This window comes from Manihot esculenta, chromosome 4 (assembly GCF_001659605.2).
Source record: "Manihot esculenta cultivar AM560-2 chromosome 4, M.esculenta_v8, whole genome shotgun sequence".
Lineage (NCBI taxonomy): Eukaryota > Viridiplantae > Streptophyta > Magnoliopsida > Malpighiales > Euphorbiaceae > Manihot > Manihot esculenta.
In genome coordinates this window covers 28,227,548-28,246,779 of record NC_035164.2, presented here as the reverse complement: position 1 = coordinate 28,246,779, position 19,232 = coordinate 28,227,548, and the positions used below count along the sequence as shown (strand labels likewise).

Sequence of the window (19,232 nt, the reverse complement as noted above, 5' to 3'; positions counted from 1 at the left end):
CTTGGAGGTCTTGGTTGGATAAAACAGCTCCGGATGCGTTCCCTACTAAGCTTGGCGAGGGGTTGAAGGGGATTGGTGTTTGGTTGTTTGGGGTTGTAGGGCTGGAGAAAGAGAACTGTTGCCCCTCCTGAACAGAGCTCAGGTCATTGGGGGTGTTAGCAAAGTTGTTTTCATTATGATTGGCTATTGTGGATCTCAGTGGGTATTGTAAGAGTGGAACTCCGGCGATGAAAAGATCTCCTTCGTCCCCACAGACGGCGCCAATTGATGATCTGAGATCCAAAAAAAATAGGATTTTACAAGGTTTTGTGAACTTAGAAAAGCTTAAACCGAGAGGAGAGTGTTCCTCCCCTTTTATCCTTTTCCTTTGTCTGTTAGTGATGTGTAACGGCCTTATCGCCATTGGGCCACCTGTCTCTGCCATTCTGATACAGTCGTACGAGAATATCAGATATTCTGCTTCATGCGTAACAGCCATTTAATTCTCCTCTGGCATGCATGTGGAGGGTCCCACCAGATGGATGGGCTGGCTACCCTCCTTCTTCTGGGCTGGGCTAAAAGATGATATTAAGGCTGAGCTTAGAGGAGATCTGATCATTGGGCCGGAAAAGGCAGGGCCGGTCTGATTGAGAAATCTAAATGGAGCCCAGTCTTAAGACTGAGCGGGCTGGACCTGACTCACGCGGGAGACTTAGAAGCTTTCAGGTCATGGGTTGTCATCGTGGGCCTGGCCTTAGACCAGAGTAGTGAAATCCAGCGATCATCAATAAGGTTCTAAAAGATCTTGTCTTCAAAAGCATATCACTGCATAATCAATGAAATTACACTCATGAAGGAGCCACATATCTCATCTTTGCTAAAAATAGTGCATGACACCCTGAAGTTCGCATGAGCAATTACCTACCATCAGGCCCCATCACCAGCCAACTGATTTTGGCAAAATTACAACTTCGTGGAAGCAAAGTTTCCATTATATCATCATTTAGATGTGGTAGGAAATAAATCTATTATGGTCTTGATTCTTAAAGAAATTTTTTTTAAAAAAAACCTCGACTAATGCTAATGCTTCTTTTTTCCTGGAACATTTGAGATGACAGGACAGAACAAACTTCACTTGCACTAATGTGTAATTTGAATCATGATTAAAATTTTTTTTTTTCTGGTGCCATGAATTGGAAGTGTTTGATGTTTCAAATAGTTTTGATATATATTTTTATTGAAGTTGATATATATATGTTTATAAAGTTTATAAATAAGGAATGAGTGATTATTTGTTTATACGTGGATCTTATGTTTATATAAGTTATGATATAGTATAGAGTTAATCACCAAAAAAATCATATCATTTTAGAATTTTTACAATTACATCCATATGAATTTAATTATCAATTAAACTCTGAACATCATATGTTGTTCCAAATATATCCATCGTTACTTTTGTAACGGTCTGCTACCTACTTGTGGGAGATCGTCCTAGGCGAATTACGGCAATTGGGAATTGTATATAATAGTTAGCACGAAACTACTAAATAACTTGAGTTAACTATTTTGGACCACAAGTGGAAAGTGGGGTCCAAAATAGGGCTGTTTCAATTGATAGTCAGATAAATTGTGCGGAGCTAGCGGACCTGCGAGGAAAAGGCTATTCGTATCATACGGGTGGAGTCGTTCGAGGTACTAGCGAACCACAGTACCCAAGGGTCAGATCCTGTTTAGCAATTATATTCGATTCAGTTGCGATAAAGACGTTACAAATTTAGCAGGACCGAGTGTAACGGTCAGCTGCCTGCTTGTGGAAAATCGTCCCACATCGGCGAATTACAGCAATTTCGAATTGTATATAATAGTTAGCACGAAACTACCAAATTATTTAGGTTAACCATTTTGAACCAAGTAAAAAGTGAGTCCAAAAGTTATTTAGGTCAGTTTAGACCGGACTGTTTCAACTTTTACCGTTAGTGTCTAACATCATTTGCTACATTATTACTATGTCATTTGCCACATCATATGCCACATCAACAAATTTCAAGGTACAATCGATAAAAATCTAAAAGGTTAGGATTTAATTGTAAGTTTTTTTAAAATTCAGGGATTTTTTTAGCCATTTTGCCTAAAATTAAAATTTGTGATATTAAAATTTATATTATTATTATAAGGAAAAATTACTTTTTAGTCTATGAAATATAGCATAAATAACGGATTTGTCATTCTATTTTTGGAATCCAACACTTTCGTCCCTAAAATTTAATTTCATCGAAAGTCCCTCCGTAAAAAATTTTTGTTAAGTCAATGATTTAAACCTGGTTAAAGGAAATAGATTAAATATAATTTCAAAAATACCCTTATCAATAACAAAATAAAAAAATTACTATTTAATCCTTATGATATGAAGAAACTCGTTAATTAGTTCATTAATTTTGAAAAATACATTAAAACCTTCTTGACATTTTAAAATATCTACTAGTTAGTCCCTCTATAAGTATTTTATTATTTAGCTCCTATAATTTTAAAAATTTATTAGTTGGTCCCTCAAATTATTAAAAAGTTTACTTATTAAACTTCCGTATCAGAGTTTAGATGTGGCATCTCATGTTGCATAGTTTCTGACTTCTCTTTATGAAGGTTCAATCTGCATCTTCTAGAAACCAAAATCGGTTCCATTGAACTTCTCAATTGGAACCTTCGGACTTTCTATCGTCTTTTTCAGATTGTTGTGATAGGAACTAAAAAACCCTGATACCCGTTGTTAAGAATAAAATAATTATACAATTTAAAAATAAGTACAAAAAGAAATCAACACACAGATTTAACATTAACTTGGTTACATTCACGGCGGCTAGAGTTTTCTTATTTCTCTATAAGTTTTCGAATAAAATACACCCAGGAAAAACATAAAAAGATAAAATAGCCCTAATATATTATTAGGGCCATATCTTAACGGTTAGTTCAGCCTTCATGGGTTTTGATCATTGAGTTGATATGTGGAAATTACAGGAAAATATTATCAGAGAAAAAAACTACCCCGGCTCTGAAAATGATCATATAGCAGCAGGCATTATTGAATAAAAGAGGAACTATAGTTATCTTTATATCTCGTTGGGAATAATATGTACAATATACAAAATTGTGGTTGATGATTTTCAAATCTAACATGAAGTAAGATTAATAAAGATGTCTTCTCTGCAGGGAATTGTGATACCGCCCATTGGATGATTGAAACCAAATTCTTCCTCAGACTTCCTTAGCAATTCTTGAAATGAAGGCTTATTCAACAATGATACGGGAACTATGTATCTCTTCTTTTGTCCTTCTCCAACATATACTGCTAAGTAGCCTTTTGGAACATCTGTAAAATTAGAAGCAGATTGATTTTGAAGCATGTTTGATCGGCGAAGAATCTGCTTAACATGTGTGATGGCAGGAAAGCGAATAGCCATTGCTATTTGTTTGTGTTAACTTTCTAGGAGTAGAAAAATAGCAAAAATGATGAAGGAGACTAAGGAAAAGTTTGGTTTACAAGTAGATAATTGTGATGACTTGAGGACTTGAGTTGGGTGTGGGTTGATCATTGATGTATGTGTATATATAGATGCAAGGGTATGTGAGAATATCTAATACAAGTATGTATGAGTGGTGAAGAGGCCTCCTGGTGGAGATATCCCTCAGACATAGGTAACCCAAGGATCACATGCTGCTGTCTAGCAATTCCTCGTCAGGAAATTAAGGAGAAGTTGACAGGAAAATCTTATTATATGTCCTGAATTTTTTTATTATGAAGATTTAGGCAGGTGAGTGAAAGGTGTCCTACTAGGCCACCATCATCACTTGTCATCAAAACCTTGCCAGGTTGTCAAAATAAATGGGAAGGGACAATCATTGGCGAGTACCAATTAGTAATCACCGCATTTTTTCTGTGATCCATCTACTCTCCTCCTGTACTGAAAGTTTCAGCCTTTCAGGGGTCGTTGCAGCCAGCAATAGGCCTTGCATGGGTCCTCTATGTTGTAAAATGAAATGAACTTCACAAATGCTTATCATACTATTTTTTAATTTTCACATGAATATGAGACTCATTGTCAGCTCCCATAAATTAAAAACTATGACATGCATATGCAACTTCCGACCACTAAGCTAGGGGGCCTGACGACGAGCTAAAAAAAGATCAACATCATGCCCTACAACCGAAGTGATAAACCAATGGAGGACAAGCTAAAGATTAGAAATGAACATAAGATAATCAATTCTGATCATATACTTCCACAACATGATTTGGAGCAAATTTTGTAGGTCAGGAAGATGCTTGGGACATGTGATTCAGGTTCTGTTGCATATATAATGAAGGGAAGACGTAAAGCATTTTATAACTTGAAAAGGAGAAAATGACTTGGAATTTTTAGAACAAGAATATGCTTATAAGTATTGGAAATAAATGAAATCCTGAAACTGTCAGGACTAGTACTTTTGTTAGACATTTCAAGTTTATAGGACTAGAAATCATTATAATTCTGTTAGAATTGAGAGTTTTTTCAATGAAAGTTCCAGAATGTTTAGTAAATTAATTAAGTATAGATGTAGTTAATTCTAGAAAACTTTAGTGGTGTCTTATCAAGCCACACTTTTGTTGACAAGTGTAAAGACTATATTTTTTGCCACCTAGAATTTTCTGGAACTCTTGTAACAGCTCTGTAAATATAAATATGTAAAGATGTTTAGATGATGATGTATGTAAGTTTGCTTTGAGATATAAGAGAAAGGAGTCTTCTTTCAGCAGCTGTGAGTCAATTTTCTTTCATGTTTATGTTGTTTTCCTTAATGTCAGTTTATGTTTGATCTATTCAGCTCCAACAGTGGTATCAGAGCCCTTCTTCCTACGGGTCCTGTATTTTCTGTTTGAGTTATTAAGTCTTCTTCTGTTCTCTTTTAATTTCGGTGGTCTCTCAAAAATGTCAGCAAGCATTTCCTCCATTTCAGCTCCTATTTTTACAGGAGAGAATTATGATTTCTGGGCTGTCAAAATGACAGCATTCTTGAAGGCTCATGATCTATGGGAGGTTGTTTCTACAGGTAGAGAACCAGCTCCATTGCCCGCAGATCCTACATTGGCGCAAATCAAGTATCATAATGATGAGTGTTCCAAAAAATTTAAAGCTTTGACATTCATCCATCAATCTGTTTCAGATGCAATTTTTCCAAGAATTTTGGGAGCTCAAACAGCCAAGGAGGCATGGGACAAGCTGAGAGATGAGTTTCAAGGAAGTGAAAGAGTTAGATCAGTCAAGCTTCTAACTCTAAAGAGAGAATTTGAGATGTTGAGGATGAAGGAAGGAGAAACCATAAAGCAGTATTCCTCAAAGCTAATAGAGTTGGTGAATCAAATGAGACTTTATGGTGCTCAATTTCCTGATAGCCAAGTTGTTGAGAAGATTCTGATTAGTCTTCCAGAGAAATTTGAGTCAAAAATTTCTGCAATTGAGGAATCATGTGACCTCAAGACTCTCACAATTACTGAACTCATCAGCAAGCTTCAAGCTCAGGAACAGAGATGCTCCATGAGGAATCAAGAAATCAGTGAATCTGCATTTCAAGTGAAGCAAAAGGGGAAACCAACTCCAAGCAAAAATGGGAGGAAATTCTCCCATGAAAAGCAGGGGAAGAGCAAATCAGTTGAGAATTCAAGAGAAGAAGCAAGAAAAGGCAAGTTCCCTCCATGTAGCATCTGCAAAAGAACAAATCACTTAGAGAAAGATTGTTGGCATAAAGGTAAACCAGTGTTACAATGTTGGTATTGCAAAAAGCATGGCCATATTGAAAAATTCTGCAAAGCAAAGCAAAACAAGGAGCAGCAGGAGAAGCAGCAATTAACCCAACATGCTAACTCTGTTGAAAATCAACAACAAGAAGCTGAAGAGCATTTGTTTATGGCCTCTCATCACTCTTCTTCCTTTCTAAACAGCTCTTGCACATGGTTTATTGACAGTGGTTGCACTGTACACATGGCCAAAGATGCTGATTTGTTCTCTTCTCTAGATTCATCTATCAAAACAAAAGTTAAGTTGGCAAATGGCCAACTAGTGCAAGCTGAAGGCAAGGGGACTGTATCAATATACTCCAAGTCAGGTACAAAGTTTATTTCTGATGTGTTACTTGTTCCTGGCTTGAATCAGAACTTGTTGAGTGTTGCGCAATTATTGAGAAAAAATTATTCTATCCTTTTTAAGGATGAATCTTGCATTATCTATGATTCTACTGGTGCTGAGATTGCTAATGTCACCATGATTGATAATTGCTTTCCATTTGATATAACAAATGCATCTCATCATGTATATAATGCTGCTGATGTTGATGTGAAGTTATGGCATAAGAGATTTGGCCACTTTAATTTAAGTGCCTTAAAATCTCTCTCTTCAATTGATTTAGTCAAAGACATGCCTGAGATCTATCTAAATGATGATGTGTGCCAAGCTTGCCAACTTGGAAAGATGCATAGACAATCTTTTCCTGTAAATCAAGCTGTTAGAGCTAAAAATGTGGCCCTATGTCAGTTCCCTCAATGAGTGGGAACAAGTATTTTATTCTATTTATTGATGATTTTTCAAGGATGACATGGGTCTATTTTCTGAGTGCCAAATCTCAAGCATTTTCTGTATTCAAGAAATTTAAAGCTCTAACAGAAAACCAATGTGGCATGAAGATTAAGACCTTGAGATCAGATAATGGCATGGAGTATAACTCTTCAGGGTTTGAAAAGTTCTGTGAATCAGCTGGTATTCAGCATCAATTGACTGTGAGTTATACACCTCAACAAAACGGTGTCTCTGAGAGGAGAAACAGAACTATTGTTGAAATGGCAAGGTGTATGTTGGCTGAGAAGAACTTACCAAAGCACTTATGGGCATGTTTATCTCTTAAACAGGCTTCCCACTAAGTCTGTTAAAGGAATGACTCCATATGAAGCTTGGTTTGGTTGGAAACCATCTGTTAAACACCTCAAAGTATTTGGCTCTCCTTGTTATGTTCATGTTCCTGATGTAAAGAGATCTAAGCTGGATGATAAAGCTATGGTGGGAATTTTCCTTGGATATGCTGCAAATTCCAAAGGCTATAGAATTCTTGAACCAAAATCTAATAAGATAATGGTTGCAAGGGATGTGGTGGTGAATGAGCAAGCTTTTTGGAATTGGAAGAAGGAAGAAGTTGAGATGCCTTCAAATGATTCTATTGCAAGAAGACAACAAGAAGATGCAATTTCAGAATTGCATGCTTCCTTTGATGATGGAAGTGATTCTGAACTTGATTCTCCTAATGTAAAAACCAAGTCAATTGCTGAAATTTATGAAAAATGTAATATGGTGAATATGGAGCCATCTAATTATCAAGAGGCAAGCAAGTTTCCTGAATGGCAGCAAGCTATGGAAGATGAAATGACTATGATTGAGAAAAACAAAACGTGGGAACTCATTGCCAAACCAAAGGAGAAGCATGTCATTGGAGTAAAGTGGGTATTTAGAACAAAATTTAATCCAAATGGCACCGTGTTCAAACACAAAGCAAGACTTGTTGTGAAGGGCTATGCTCAGCTGCCAGGAATCGATTTTGGAGATACTTTTGCCCCCGTAGCAAGACATGACACCATCAGGCTATTACTTGCATTTGCAGCTCAAAAAGGATGGAGGGTATTCCATCTTGATGTCAAATCGGCTTTTTTAAATGGATTGCTTCAGGAGGAGATTTATGTTCACCAACCCGAAGGATTTATTATTGCTGGACATGAAGACAAAGTCTATAAGCTAAAGAAGGCTTTATACGGATTAAAACAAGCTCCAAGGGCATGGTATTCTAGAATTGACGATTATTTGATCCATCATGGTTTTAGGAGGAGCTTGAATGAAGCTACTCTCTATATAAGAACATGTCAAGATGGAAATATCTTAATTATTTCTCTCTATGTCGATGATATGCTTGTTACCGGAAACTCTTCAGAATTGATAAAAGATTTTAAGCTCCAAATGCAAATGGAGTTTGAGATGTCTGATCTGGGCTTAATGACCTATTTTTTGGGTATGGAGATTGAACAATCACATTCTGGAATTTTCATTTCACAAAAAAAATATATATTTGATGTCCTTAAAAGGTTCAATCTGAATCAATGCAAAGCTGTGGCAACTCCTCTTGATCCAAATATGAAGCTTAGTAAAGAGGATGATGATTCCTTAATAGACACTACAAGTTATAGAAGTCTAGTTGGGAGTTTGTTATTCTTAACTTCAACAAGACCTGATATTATGTTCTCAGCAAGTTTCTTGTCTAGGTTCATGAACTCTCCAAGTAATTCTCATTTCATGGCTGCTAAGAGAGTTCTGAAATATTTGAAAGGAACCTCTGATTATGGTGTGTTGTATTCAAAGAATGAAAATGCAAAACTTGAAGGATATGTTGACAGTGATTGGGCTGGTAGTGCTGAAGATATGAAGAGCACTTCAGGTTATCTATTTTCTCTTGGATCAGGTTATTTTTCTTGGATTTCTAAGAAGCAAGAAGTTGTTGCTCAATCTACTGCAGAGGCAGAGTATATAGCAGCTGCTGCAGCCTCAAATCAAGCTATTTGGCTTCGTAGGTTACTTGCTGATTTTGGAAATGATCAATCTGAAGCTACTTTGCTATGGTGTGACAACAAGTCAGCTATTGCCATTGCTAACAATCCAGTGCAACATGGTAGGACCAAACACATCTTGGTCAAGTATCATGCAATCAGAGAAGCTGAAAGAAATCAAGAAGTGAAGCTAGTGCATTGCAAATCGGAGATGCAGGTTGCTGATATCCTCACCAAGGCACTTTCAAGAAGCAGGTTTGAATGTTTGAGAAACAAGCTGGTAGTTTCTAAAAAAACTCTCAAGGAGGAGTGTTAGAATTGAGAGTTTTTTCAATGAAAGTTCCAGAATGTTTAGTAAATTAATTAAGTATAGATGTAGTTAATTCTAGAAAACTTTAGTGGTGTCTTATCAAGCCACACTTTTGTTGACAAGTGTAAAGACTATATTTTTTGCCACCTAGAATTTTCTGGAACTCTTGTAACAGCTCTGTAAATATAAATATGTAAAGATGTTTAGATGATGATGTATGTAAGTTTGCTTTGAGATATAAGAGAAAGGAGTCTTCTTTGAGCAGCTGTGAGTCAATTTTCTTTCATGTTTATGTTGTTTTCCTTAATGTCAGTTTATGTTTGATCTATTCAGCTCCAACAAATTCTGCCTTCAAATTGACCTTCAATTCGCATGAGTTTTAGAACTGATTAAATATCAGAAAATCAAGCTGCTTTCAGGAATGAAAAGTCAAGTTAGTAAATGATGTTTAGATTAGGGACATGTTCTATTATGTCACAACAAATGATCTAAAAATAGGAAAGCAGGATGTAAGAGGAAGCTTTCCAGTACTCAAAGAAAGAAATACAGAGGAAATAGAACATCATAATTTATGTAATCCATTAACATTATATCATTGTAAACCCTCGGGTACTGTAGTTCGCTAGTAGTAGCTCCACTAGCTCTGCCTTGACCTAGAGTGGCTCTGATATCAATACAGTCCGAGTCTGACGCAAATTAACTCAAATAACTTTTGGACTTATTTTCTAATTGGTCCAAAATGGTTAACTCAAAGTTATTTACTACTATTACTATTAAGTCAAGATTTATATATTACCAATTGAATTGGTAATTTGCCCATTTATATATTACCAATTGAATTGGTAATTTGCTCATGTGAGATTCTTTCCCATAAGCAGGCAGCCGAATGTCACACATTGTTTCCAAATCCAGAATTCTGACATGAAGTATGAAAAAAGGGATCATTGAAGCTATTTTGTTGGCCTTAGTAAAATAATGGCCAGCTACTTCAAGAAGAACAACCTACAAAGACTACTTGTGATTGATGAGCTCAGATTATTAGAGAGAACAGAATGCTTATTTTAATGGCAAAACATTGAAATTTGAGGAGCACACTCTCGTTCCTATGGGAATTTAATCACAATTATGACCCAGAAGATGATTCCATGTATCTAATCCTTATCATTATCTTCAAATTGGCATCTCCTATGGCGCATAGTTTCTAGGTTTTAGTTGCTCATAGAAATTTTACTTTCCCTGTATCAAAGCTCATGCTGAGTAGTGATTAATTGGTCATGAGAGAGAAGAGAATGAGTAGGGAAGCAATGAAGTACTTACATAATCTAAAATACTAAAATTGGCACAGGATTTGCTTGGGAAAAATAGTGATATGGAGATGTGCTAAAAGTTCAGTTAAATCTGTTAGCTCAGCATTCATGGGATTTAATCATTAAGTTGATAGGTAGAAATTAGTGCAAAATAAATCAGAGAAAAACTACCTTTGTTCTGGAAATGATCATAGAATAGCAAGCACTGTTGAGTAAAAGGACTAAAATTATCTTTATATCTCATTGGGGAATAAAAAAAGATCATGTGTACAATGTACAAAATTGTGTTTTGATGAATTTCAGATCATGATCTGTTCAAACGTGAAGTAAGATCAATGAAGATGTCTTCTCTGCAGGGAATTGTGATAGCGCCCATTGAATGACTGAACCCAAATTCTTCTTCAGCCTTCCTTAGCAATTCTTGAAATGAAGGCTTATTCAATAATGATACTGGAACTATGAATCTCTTCTTTTGGTCTTCTCCAACATATACTGCCAAGTGACCTTTTGGAACATCTTTAAAATTAGAAGCAGATTGATTTTGAAGCATGTTTGATCGACGAAGAAGCTGCTTAGCATGTGTAATAGCAGGAAAGCGAATAGCCATTGCTATTTGCTTATGTTAACTCTCTTGGAGCTGAAAATAGCAGAAATGATAAAGAAGATGAAGGTAAAGTTTGGTATGCAAGTAGATGATGTGATAACTTCTTGAGGACTTGAGTTGGGTGTGGGTTTGATTGTTGATGTATGTGTATATATAGATGCCAGGGGTATGTGAGAAAATCTAACACAAGTATATATGAGTGATGAAGAGGCCTCTTGGTGGACTTTGGCAGGAGACACAGGTAACCCAAGGATCACATGGCCCTGTATAGCAATTCCTTATCAGGAAAATTAAGGAGAAGCTGACAGGAAAGTCTTGTTATGTCCTGAATTTGGGCAGGAAGTCATTTATGGCTCTTGGGCATGCAATTGGGAGACAAACCCAAATGAAGAGTGCATGAAAGATGTCCTACGAGGCCACCATGACTAGTCATCAAAACCTCACCCCACCTTTTCTCTAGCAATTTTTTTTTTCTGCGATCCATCTATTTTCCATCTGATCTAAGAGTTTCAGGGCTTGTTCCAGCCAACAATAGGCCTTTCATGGGTCCTCTGTGTAGTAAAATTATTTGAATTTCACATGTTCTCATTGTACTAATTGGTAATTGTCACATCAAGATGGGACCCCTTGTCAGCGCTTACAACCTTAAAACTATTATTCTGCTACTTTGGTATTTTCAAACCGGTGTATACCATTAGCCGGTGTATACCAACGAGGACTTTTAATTAGTATGATAGTCCAACTCATGAATGGGGTATATATATCTACATATTCCATTGATCATGATGAACTTAATTACTCATTCAAAAAGTACAGGTCAAATTAGCCTAATAAAGACGTGTACTTCAAGCTCCTGTATCTTAGAGACTCAGACATGTGGAATCAGAAATATTTTGCATTGAATGAAGAATTTGCATGGTTGCTAAAGATTCTTAAGGGCTTCTGGACAATGATGTAGGAAAATTACAACGATTCCTTATTCTGGTGAAGCAAAAAGTATTTGTACCGCAGCAGGAAATTCGTGCAAAAGAAAATTGCAGAACAAAATCTATAACATTCTTGAAGGAATGAAAAATAATTGATTAATGCTAATGCTTTTTGTGTACATTGTACATTGTAACTCCACCCTTTACAAAATTGTGTTCAATGTTCCGCTTCATGAACAATTTAAGCAAGAAATGACATCAATAAACATGCTTTCACAGCAGGGAATTGTAAGACCACCCATTGGATGATCATATCCAAATTCTTCTTCAGCTTGGATTAATAAGTCTTGAAATGAAGGTGTGTTCAAATATGATACTGGAATCACAAATCGCCGCTTCTTCTGCTTTTCTCCTACATAGACTGCAAGGTAGCCTTTTGGCACATCCCTGGCTGCTTAAGCTGTTTGGTTTGCAGAAGGAGACCTCTGAAGAATTTGCTTAGCACGAAGAATAGCAGGGAGACGGAAACCCATATTTCGTTATGGACGAACAAGAGAGATCAATAAACACTTAGATAGAAAAGGTGCTTTGATGCTTGAGAATGTATGGACTCGTGTTGCTTTGGTTTCTCTGAAACATCAGGGCCTACCAATATCATTAAGGACTAAAAAATCAACTTGAAATTGAGAAGAGTTTCACAGGTTCATTCTAATTATTTAAGCAAACTGCTGACTTTTTCAATCTTTTTTCTACTGGAGGGACATGCTGCAAGCATCCAATGTGATAGGACTCTAAAATCTGAAGAAGGTGGGGAATCCCTCATGTGAACTTCACAGCAGCTGGTTTAGCTACTTGATGAACTAAAACTTAAATATATATATATATATATTGTGGGATGTTTCACTTATTCAAGAGAGTAAAATTCTTCCTTTTTTTCCTAAACAAATTAAAATATATTTGATGATAAGGTTCCAAAGATCTTGTCTTCAAAAGCATATTACTGCATAATCAATAAAATTACACTCATGAAGGAGCCACATATCTCATCTTTTTTAAAAATAGTGCATGACACCCTGAAGTTCACATGAGCAATTCCCTACCATGAGGGGCCCGTCACCAGCCAACTGATTTTGCCAAAATTACAACGTCGTGGAAGCAAAATTTCCATTATATCATCATTTAGATGTGGTAGGAAATAAATCTATTATGGTCTTGATTCTTAAAGAAATTTAAAAAAAAAAAACTTTGGCTAATGCTAGTGCTTCTTTTTTCCTGGAACATTTGAGATGACAGGACAGAACAAACTTCACCTGCACTAATGTGTAATTTGAATCATGATTTTTTTTTTTTTTCTGGTGCCATGAATTGAAAGTATTTGATGTTTCAAATAATTTTGATATATATTTTTATTGAAGTTGATATATATATAATATATATATATATGTTTATAAAGTTTATAAATAATGAATGAGTGATTATTTGTTTATGAGTGCATCATATGCTTATATCTTATATAAGTTATGCTATAGTATAGAGTTAATCACAAAAAATTCCTATCATTTTCAAATTTTTGCAATTACACCCATATTAATTTAATTATCAATTAAACCCTGAATATCATATGTTGTTCCAAATATACTCCACCGTTACTTTTGCCATTAGTGTCTAACATCATCCGCCACATCATTACAATGTAATTTGCCATATCATCTGCTACATCAACAAATTTCAATGTACAAATCGATAAAAATCTAAAAAGTTAGAGTTTAGTTGTAAATTTTTTTAAAATTTAGGGATTTTTTTAGGCATTTTGCCTAAAATTAAAATTTATGATATTAAAATTTATATTATTATTATAAGGAAAAATTACTCTATGAACGAGTTTAATTGTAAATTTTTTTAAAATTCAGGGAATTTTTTGCCATTTTGCCTAAAATTAAAATTTATGATATTAAAATTTATATTATTATTATAAGAAAAAATTACTTGATGACCATGTGACCGACCTAATATCCCAACAACGATAACACATCATATATATCTCGTTAATGGCCGGCGGTTTCTTATACATGTTCGCCAGACTTGCCAGTCATCCTACAGTTGTTGTCTCCTTAACAATATTGAAGGCAATGTTTCTCGTCAATGTAAAATGGATAAACTCTAGTGCCTTCCGATCCTTCAGATCCCAAACCTCCTGTTTTATAATTTCTGACTTCTGTTTATGAAAGTTTATGAAAGTTATTCTGATACAGATAATCTTCGATCTGCATAATCGGTTCCATCCAATTTCTCAATTCCAACCTTCGGACTTTCCATCGTCTTTTGAGATTATTGTGATACGAACTAAAAAGCTAATACAAGTCGTTAAGAATCGAACAATTATATAATCTAAAAATATACGAAAAAAATCAACACAAAGATTTAACGTTATCATGACTCACCAATTTAGTTACGTTCACAGAGGCTAGAGTTTTCTTATTTATGTGAGTTTTCGAATAAAATACACCTTAGGAAAAATATAAAAAGACAAAATAGTCCTAATATATTATTAGCTCCATATCTTAACAGTTAGTTCAGCCTTCAAGGGTTTTGATCATTGAGTTGATATGTGGAAATTACAGGAAAATATTATCACAAAAAAAACCCCGGCTCTGAAAATGATCATATAGCAGCAGGCGTTATTGAGTAAAAGGGGAAGTATAGTTATTTTTATATCTCGTTGGGAATAATATGTACAATATACAAAATTGTGGTTGATGATTTTCAAATCTAACATGAAGTAAGATTAATAAATATGTCTTCTCTGCAGGGAATTGTGATACCGCCCATTGGATGATTGAAACCAAATTCTTCCTCAGATTTCCTAAGCAATTCTTGAAATGAAGGCTTATTCAACAATGATACGGGAACTATGTATCTCTTCTTTTGTCCTTCTCCAACATATACTGCTAAGTAGCCTTTTGGAACATCTGTAAAATTAGAAGCAGATTGATTTTGAAGCATGTTTGATCGGCGAAGAATCTGCTTAACATGTGTGATAGCAGGAAAGCGAATAGCCATTGCTATTTGTTTATGTTAACTCTCTAGGATTTGAAAAATAGCAAAAATGATGAAGGAGGAGGGAAAGTTTGGTTTACAAGTAGATAATTGTGATGACTTGAGGACTTGAGTTGGGTGTGGGTTGATCATTGATGTATGTGTATATATAGATACAAGGGTATGTGAGAATATCTAATACAAGTATGTATGAGTGGTGAAGAGGCCTCCTGGTGGAGATATCCCTCAGACATAGGTAACCCAAGGATCACATGCTGCTGTCTAGCAATTCCTTGTCAGGAAATTAAGGAGAAGTTGACAGGAAAATCTTATTATATGTCCAGAATTTTTTTATTATGAAGATTTAGGCAGGTGAGTGAAAGGTGTCCTACTAGGCCACCATCATCACTTGTCATCAAAACCTTGCCAGGTTGTCAAAATAAATGGGAAGGGACATTCATTGGCGGGTACCAATTAGTAATCACCGCATTTTTTCTGTGATCCATCTACTCTCCTCCTGTACTGAAAGTTTCAGCCTTTCAGGGGTCGTTGCAGCCAGCAATAGGCCTTGAATGGGTCCTCTATGTTGTAAAGTGAAATGAACTTCACAAATGCTTATCGTACTATTTGTTAATTTTCACATGAATATGAGACCCATTGTCAGCTCCCATAAATTAAAAACTATGACAGGGATATGCAACTTCCGACCACTAAGCTAGATGGCCTGACGACGAGCTAAAAAAAGATCAACATCATGCCCTACAACCGAAGTGATAAACCAATGGAGGACAAGCTAAAGATTAGAAATGAACATAAGATAATCAAGGGAAGACGTAAAGCATTTTATAACTTGAAAAGGAGAAAATGACTTAGAATTTTTAGAACAAGAATATGCTTATAAGTATTGGAATATCAAAAAATCAAGCTGCTTTCAGGAATGAAAAATCAAGTTACTAAATGATGTTTAGATTAGGGACATGATCTAGTATGTCACAATAAATGATCTAAAAATAGGAAAGCAGGATGTAAGAGGAAGCTTTCCAGTACTCAAAGAAGGAAATACAGAGGAAATAGAACATCATAATTTATGTAATCCATTAACATTATATCATTGTTTCCAAATCCAGAATTCTTACATGAAGTATGAAAAAAGTGATTATTGAAGCCATTTTGTTGGCCTTAGTAAAATAACGGCCAGCTATTTCAAGAAGAACAACCTACAAAGACTACTTGTGATTGATGAGCTGCAGATTATTAGAGAGAACAGAATGCTTATTTTAATGGCAAAACATTGAAATTTGAGGAGCACACTCTCGTTCCTATGGGAATTTAATCACAATTATGACCCAGAAGACGATTCCATGTATCTAATCCTTATCAGTATCTTCAAATTGGCATCTCCTATGGCGCATAGTTTCTAGGTTTTAGTTGCTCATAGAAATTTTACTTTCCCTGTATCAAAGCTCATACTGAGTAGTGATTAATTGGTCATGAGAGAGAACAGAATGAGTAGGGAAGCAATGAAGTACTTACATAATCTCAAATACTAAAATTGACACAGGATTTGCTTGGGAAAAATAGTGATATGGAGATGTGCTAAAAGTTCAGTTAAATCTGTTAGCTCAGCATTCATGGGATTTAATCATTAAGTTGATAGGTAGAAATTAGTGCAAAGTAAATCAGAGAAAAACTACCTCACTGTTGAGTAAAAGGACTAAAATTATCTTTATATCTCATTGGGGAATAAAAAAAGATCATGTGTACAATGTACAAAATTGTGTTTTGATGAATTTCAGATCATGATCTGTTCAAACGTGAAGTAAGATCAATGAAGATGTCTTCTCTGCAGGGAATTGTGATAGCGCCCATTGGATGACTGAACCCAAATTCTTCTTCAGCCTTCCTTAGCAATTCTTGAAATGAAGGCCTATTCAATAATGATACTGGAACTATGAATCTCTTCTTTTGGTCTTCTCCAACATATACTGCCAAGTGGCCTTTTGGAACATCAGTAAAGCTAGAAGCAGATTGATAATTTGGAATCAAGTTTGATCGGCGAAGTATCTGCTTAGCATGTGTAATAGCAGGAAAGCGAATAGCCATTGCTATTTGCTTATGTTAACTCTCTTGGAGCTGAAAATAGCAGAAATGATAAAGAAGATGAAGGTAAAGTTTGGTATGCAAGTAGATGATGTGATAACTTCTTGAGGACTTGAGTTGGGTTTGGGTTTGAATGTTGATGTATTTGTATATATAGATGCCAGGGGTATGTGAGAAAAGCTAACACAATTATATATGAGTGATGAAGAGGCCTCTTGGTGGACTTTGGCAGGAGACATAGGTTACCCAAGGATCACATGGTCCTGTATAGCAATTCCTTATCAGGAAAATTAAGGAGAAGCTGACAGGAAAATCTTGTTATGTCCTGAATTTGGGCAGGAAGTCATTTATGGCTTTTGGGCATGCAATTGGGAGACAAACCCAAATGAAGAGTGCATGAAAGATGTCCTACGAGGCCACCATGACTAGTCATCAAAACCTCACCCCACCTTTTCTCTGGTCCATCTGTGAAAGCTTGTTGCAACCAGGAATAGGCCTTCCATGGGCCCTCTATGTAGTAAAATTAATTGAATTTCACAGTATCCTTGTTTTACTTCACATGAATATGGGATCCATTGTCAGCTCTTATAAATTAGAACTTTTTTTTGGCCAAAAACATTATAGGTGATAACTGTATTTTAATTAAAATATATTAGAATGTGTTTAGTGATGATGCAGTTTTGTGCTTTTTCTTTATTTTTCAGAAGAAAGCTGTAATATCCTAAGCACAAGAACTTGGAAAGAGCTTATTAGTACTTCTGCTAGAAATTCTGAAAGCTAAAACTGTAAGGGTAAGTGCTCCTGTTAGAAATTTCAAGTTTTTTGACTAGCCATTATTACACTTCTCTCCTGAAATTGGCCTTCAACTCCACATGACCCTTTTGAACTTGCTAAATCTCATAAAATCAAGTTGCTTTCAGCAACAACAAATCTGGAATGTGGGTGCTAATATTTGTTCTATATAGTCTGATATATTATGGGGATGATCTGATAATCCAATTCAATTAACCATGAATTAAGTTTGACAAAAGAGAGGGAAGTACAAAAACTATAGAGCACTGAATGAGCAAGAAAGCAACAATTTGTATCCAACAATATTAATTCACTAAAATTTTGTTTCCTTGAATTACATCTGAGTCTGACAAATAAAAATAACGATTAATGGCATCTAAAGCCTATACCCAATCTATTCTCATTTTAAAAATGAACTATTTTCCATGGAGGAGAATACCAAAGTTCTAATTTTTGCAGTTTCAGACTATGAATTTGCTTCGTAAGAGAATCTGCACTAAAATTTTTTTCCCAGTAAACATGAGACAAGCTGCAATGTCAATCCAAACTCAAAAGTGTCCTACAATATTAAATATAATGACCCAAATGATGAAAAAAAATATCTTTTTGAGTAATCAATCTAACTGCTTTCAGAGAATTTGATTATACGATAGCTCTACGAAATCCCATAGACCAAACTAATTTAAATCCAACTAAAATTCCAATTACCTCAATATCTAGAATAAAAGTTTCACCAATATTCAAACCAAAACCGATAACCAAAAAGATGACGCATCCTAAAACACCACCTGCACTTGCAGGCCCTATATTCCCTAAGCAACTGTCGTCCACATTCAATTTTATCCATCCCTGTGGAGGAGGTTGTCAAGCATAACTCACATTAAAACCCATAGAGAAATTTAACGATTTAGACCTGTAGACTGGCGGATTTTTTCCACATCTACAGCCGCATAAACTTTTCTCACAGTCTTCAAAATTAGCAACCTCAGCCATGTTATTGCTGAGTGATTTTATTTCATTTTTTCCTTCAAAACTGCTGATGTTTTCTTTTTTCCGTCGAAGCTACTGATGATATTTGGATATTGCTGGGCGTCCATATTTATAGTACTTTGAAAGAAATCCTTTTCCAAAGAGGAAACAGAAATTGAAATATATAAGTTAGTTGGGTTCTAAAATCGTAGCCCAACGGGGAATTTGATTTCATGGGCTTGGAGGAAACAACCAGTAGAAAGGGCCACGATCCGGAACCTTAGACTCGGAGACACTGTAAACCAAAACTAAAATCAGATAGAAATCTATCAGTTGAATCGGCCATCCAATTCGATTTAAATTTAATTTTTTATTTTTTAAATAATTTATTTTATAAAATTGTGCTATTTAAAATTAATATATAAATAAATTAAATTATTAATTAAATTTAAATTTATTTTTAATTATAAAAAATATTATTTATATATAAATATAATATTATTTTATTTTTATATTATATGTAATCTTACTTTATTTTTTATTATATAAATGGATATATTTTTACAAACTTACTTATTTAATAAAATATATATTCAAT

At 35.1% G+C, this 19,232-nt stretch overlaps 4 protein-coding genes and 1 pseudogene across 4 annotated transcripts; all 5 read right to left on the bottom strand.

Annotated features, from left to right (window-relative positions):
* Window positions 1-3,063: 3,063 nt before the first annotated feature.
* Window positions 3,064-3,572, bottom strand: LOC110613195 (auxin-responsive protein SAUR21). Its single transcript, XM_021754211.2, has one exon. The coding sequence runs from the start codon at window positions 3,435-3,437 to the stop codon at window positions 3,147-3,149; it is 291 nt and encodes a 96-aa protein (XP_021609903.1). The 5' UTR covers window positions 3,438-3,572; the 3' UTR covers window positions 3,064-3,146.
* Window positions 3,573-10,415: 6,843 nt separating this feature from the next.
* LOC122723568 (auxin-responsive protein SAUR21-like) lies at window positions 10,416-11,050 on the bottom strand. Its single transcript, XM_043956253.1, has one exon. The coding sequence runs from the start codon at window positions 10,812-10,814 to the stop codon at window positions 10,512-10,514; it is 303 nt and encodes a 100-aa protein (XP_043812188.1). The 5' UTR covers window positions 10,815-11,050; the 3' UTR covers window positions 10,416-10,511.
* Window positions 11,051-11,875: 825 nt separating this feature from the next.
* On the bottom strand, window positions 11,876-12,502 carry LOC110613194 (annotated as a pseudogene).
* Window positions 12,503-14,349: 1,847 nt separating this feature from the next.
* On the bottom strand, window positions 14,350-14,942 carry LOC110613304 (auxin-responsive protein SAUR21). The gene has a single exon (XM_021754360.2). It carries the CDS (start codon window positions 14,795-14,797, stop codon window positions 14,507-14,509), a length of 291 nt encoding a protein of 96 aa, XP_021610052.1. The 5' UTR covers window positions 14,798-14,942; the 3' UTR covers window positions 14,350-14,506.
* A 1,532-nt stretch (window positions 14,943-16,474) lies between these two features.
* On the bottom strand, window positions 16,475-17,149 carry LOC110614072 (auxin-induced protein 15A). The gene has a single exon (XM_021755535.2). The coding sequence runs from the start codon at window positions 16,874-16,876 to the stop codon at window positions 16,571-16,573; it is 306 nt and encodes a 101-aa protein (XP_021611227.1). The 5' UTR covers window positions 16,877-17,149; the 3' UTR covers window positions 16,475-16,570.
* Between the last annotated feature and the right edge of the window lie 2,083 nt (window positions 17,150-19,232).

Coding starts and splice junctions, on each gene's coding strand:
- LOC110613195 (XM_021754211.2), bottom strand. CDS start 3,437: ATGGCTATTCGCTTTCCTGCCATCACACATGTTAAGCAGATTCTTCGC.
- LOC110613304 (XM_021754360.2), bottom strand. CDS start 14,797: ATGGCTATTCGCTTTCCTGCTATCACACATGTTAAGCAGATTCTTCGC.
- LOC122723568 (XM_043956253.1), bottom strand. CDS start 10,814: ATGGCTATTCGCTTTCCTGCTATTACACATGCTAAGCAGCTTCTTCGT.
- LOC110614072 (XM_021755535.2), bottom strand. CDS start 16,876: ATGGCTATTCGCTTTCCTGCTATTACACATGCTAAGCAGATACTTCGC.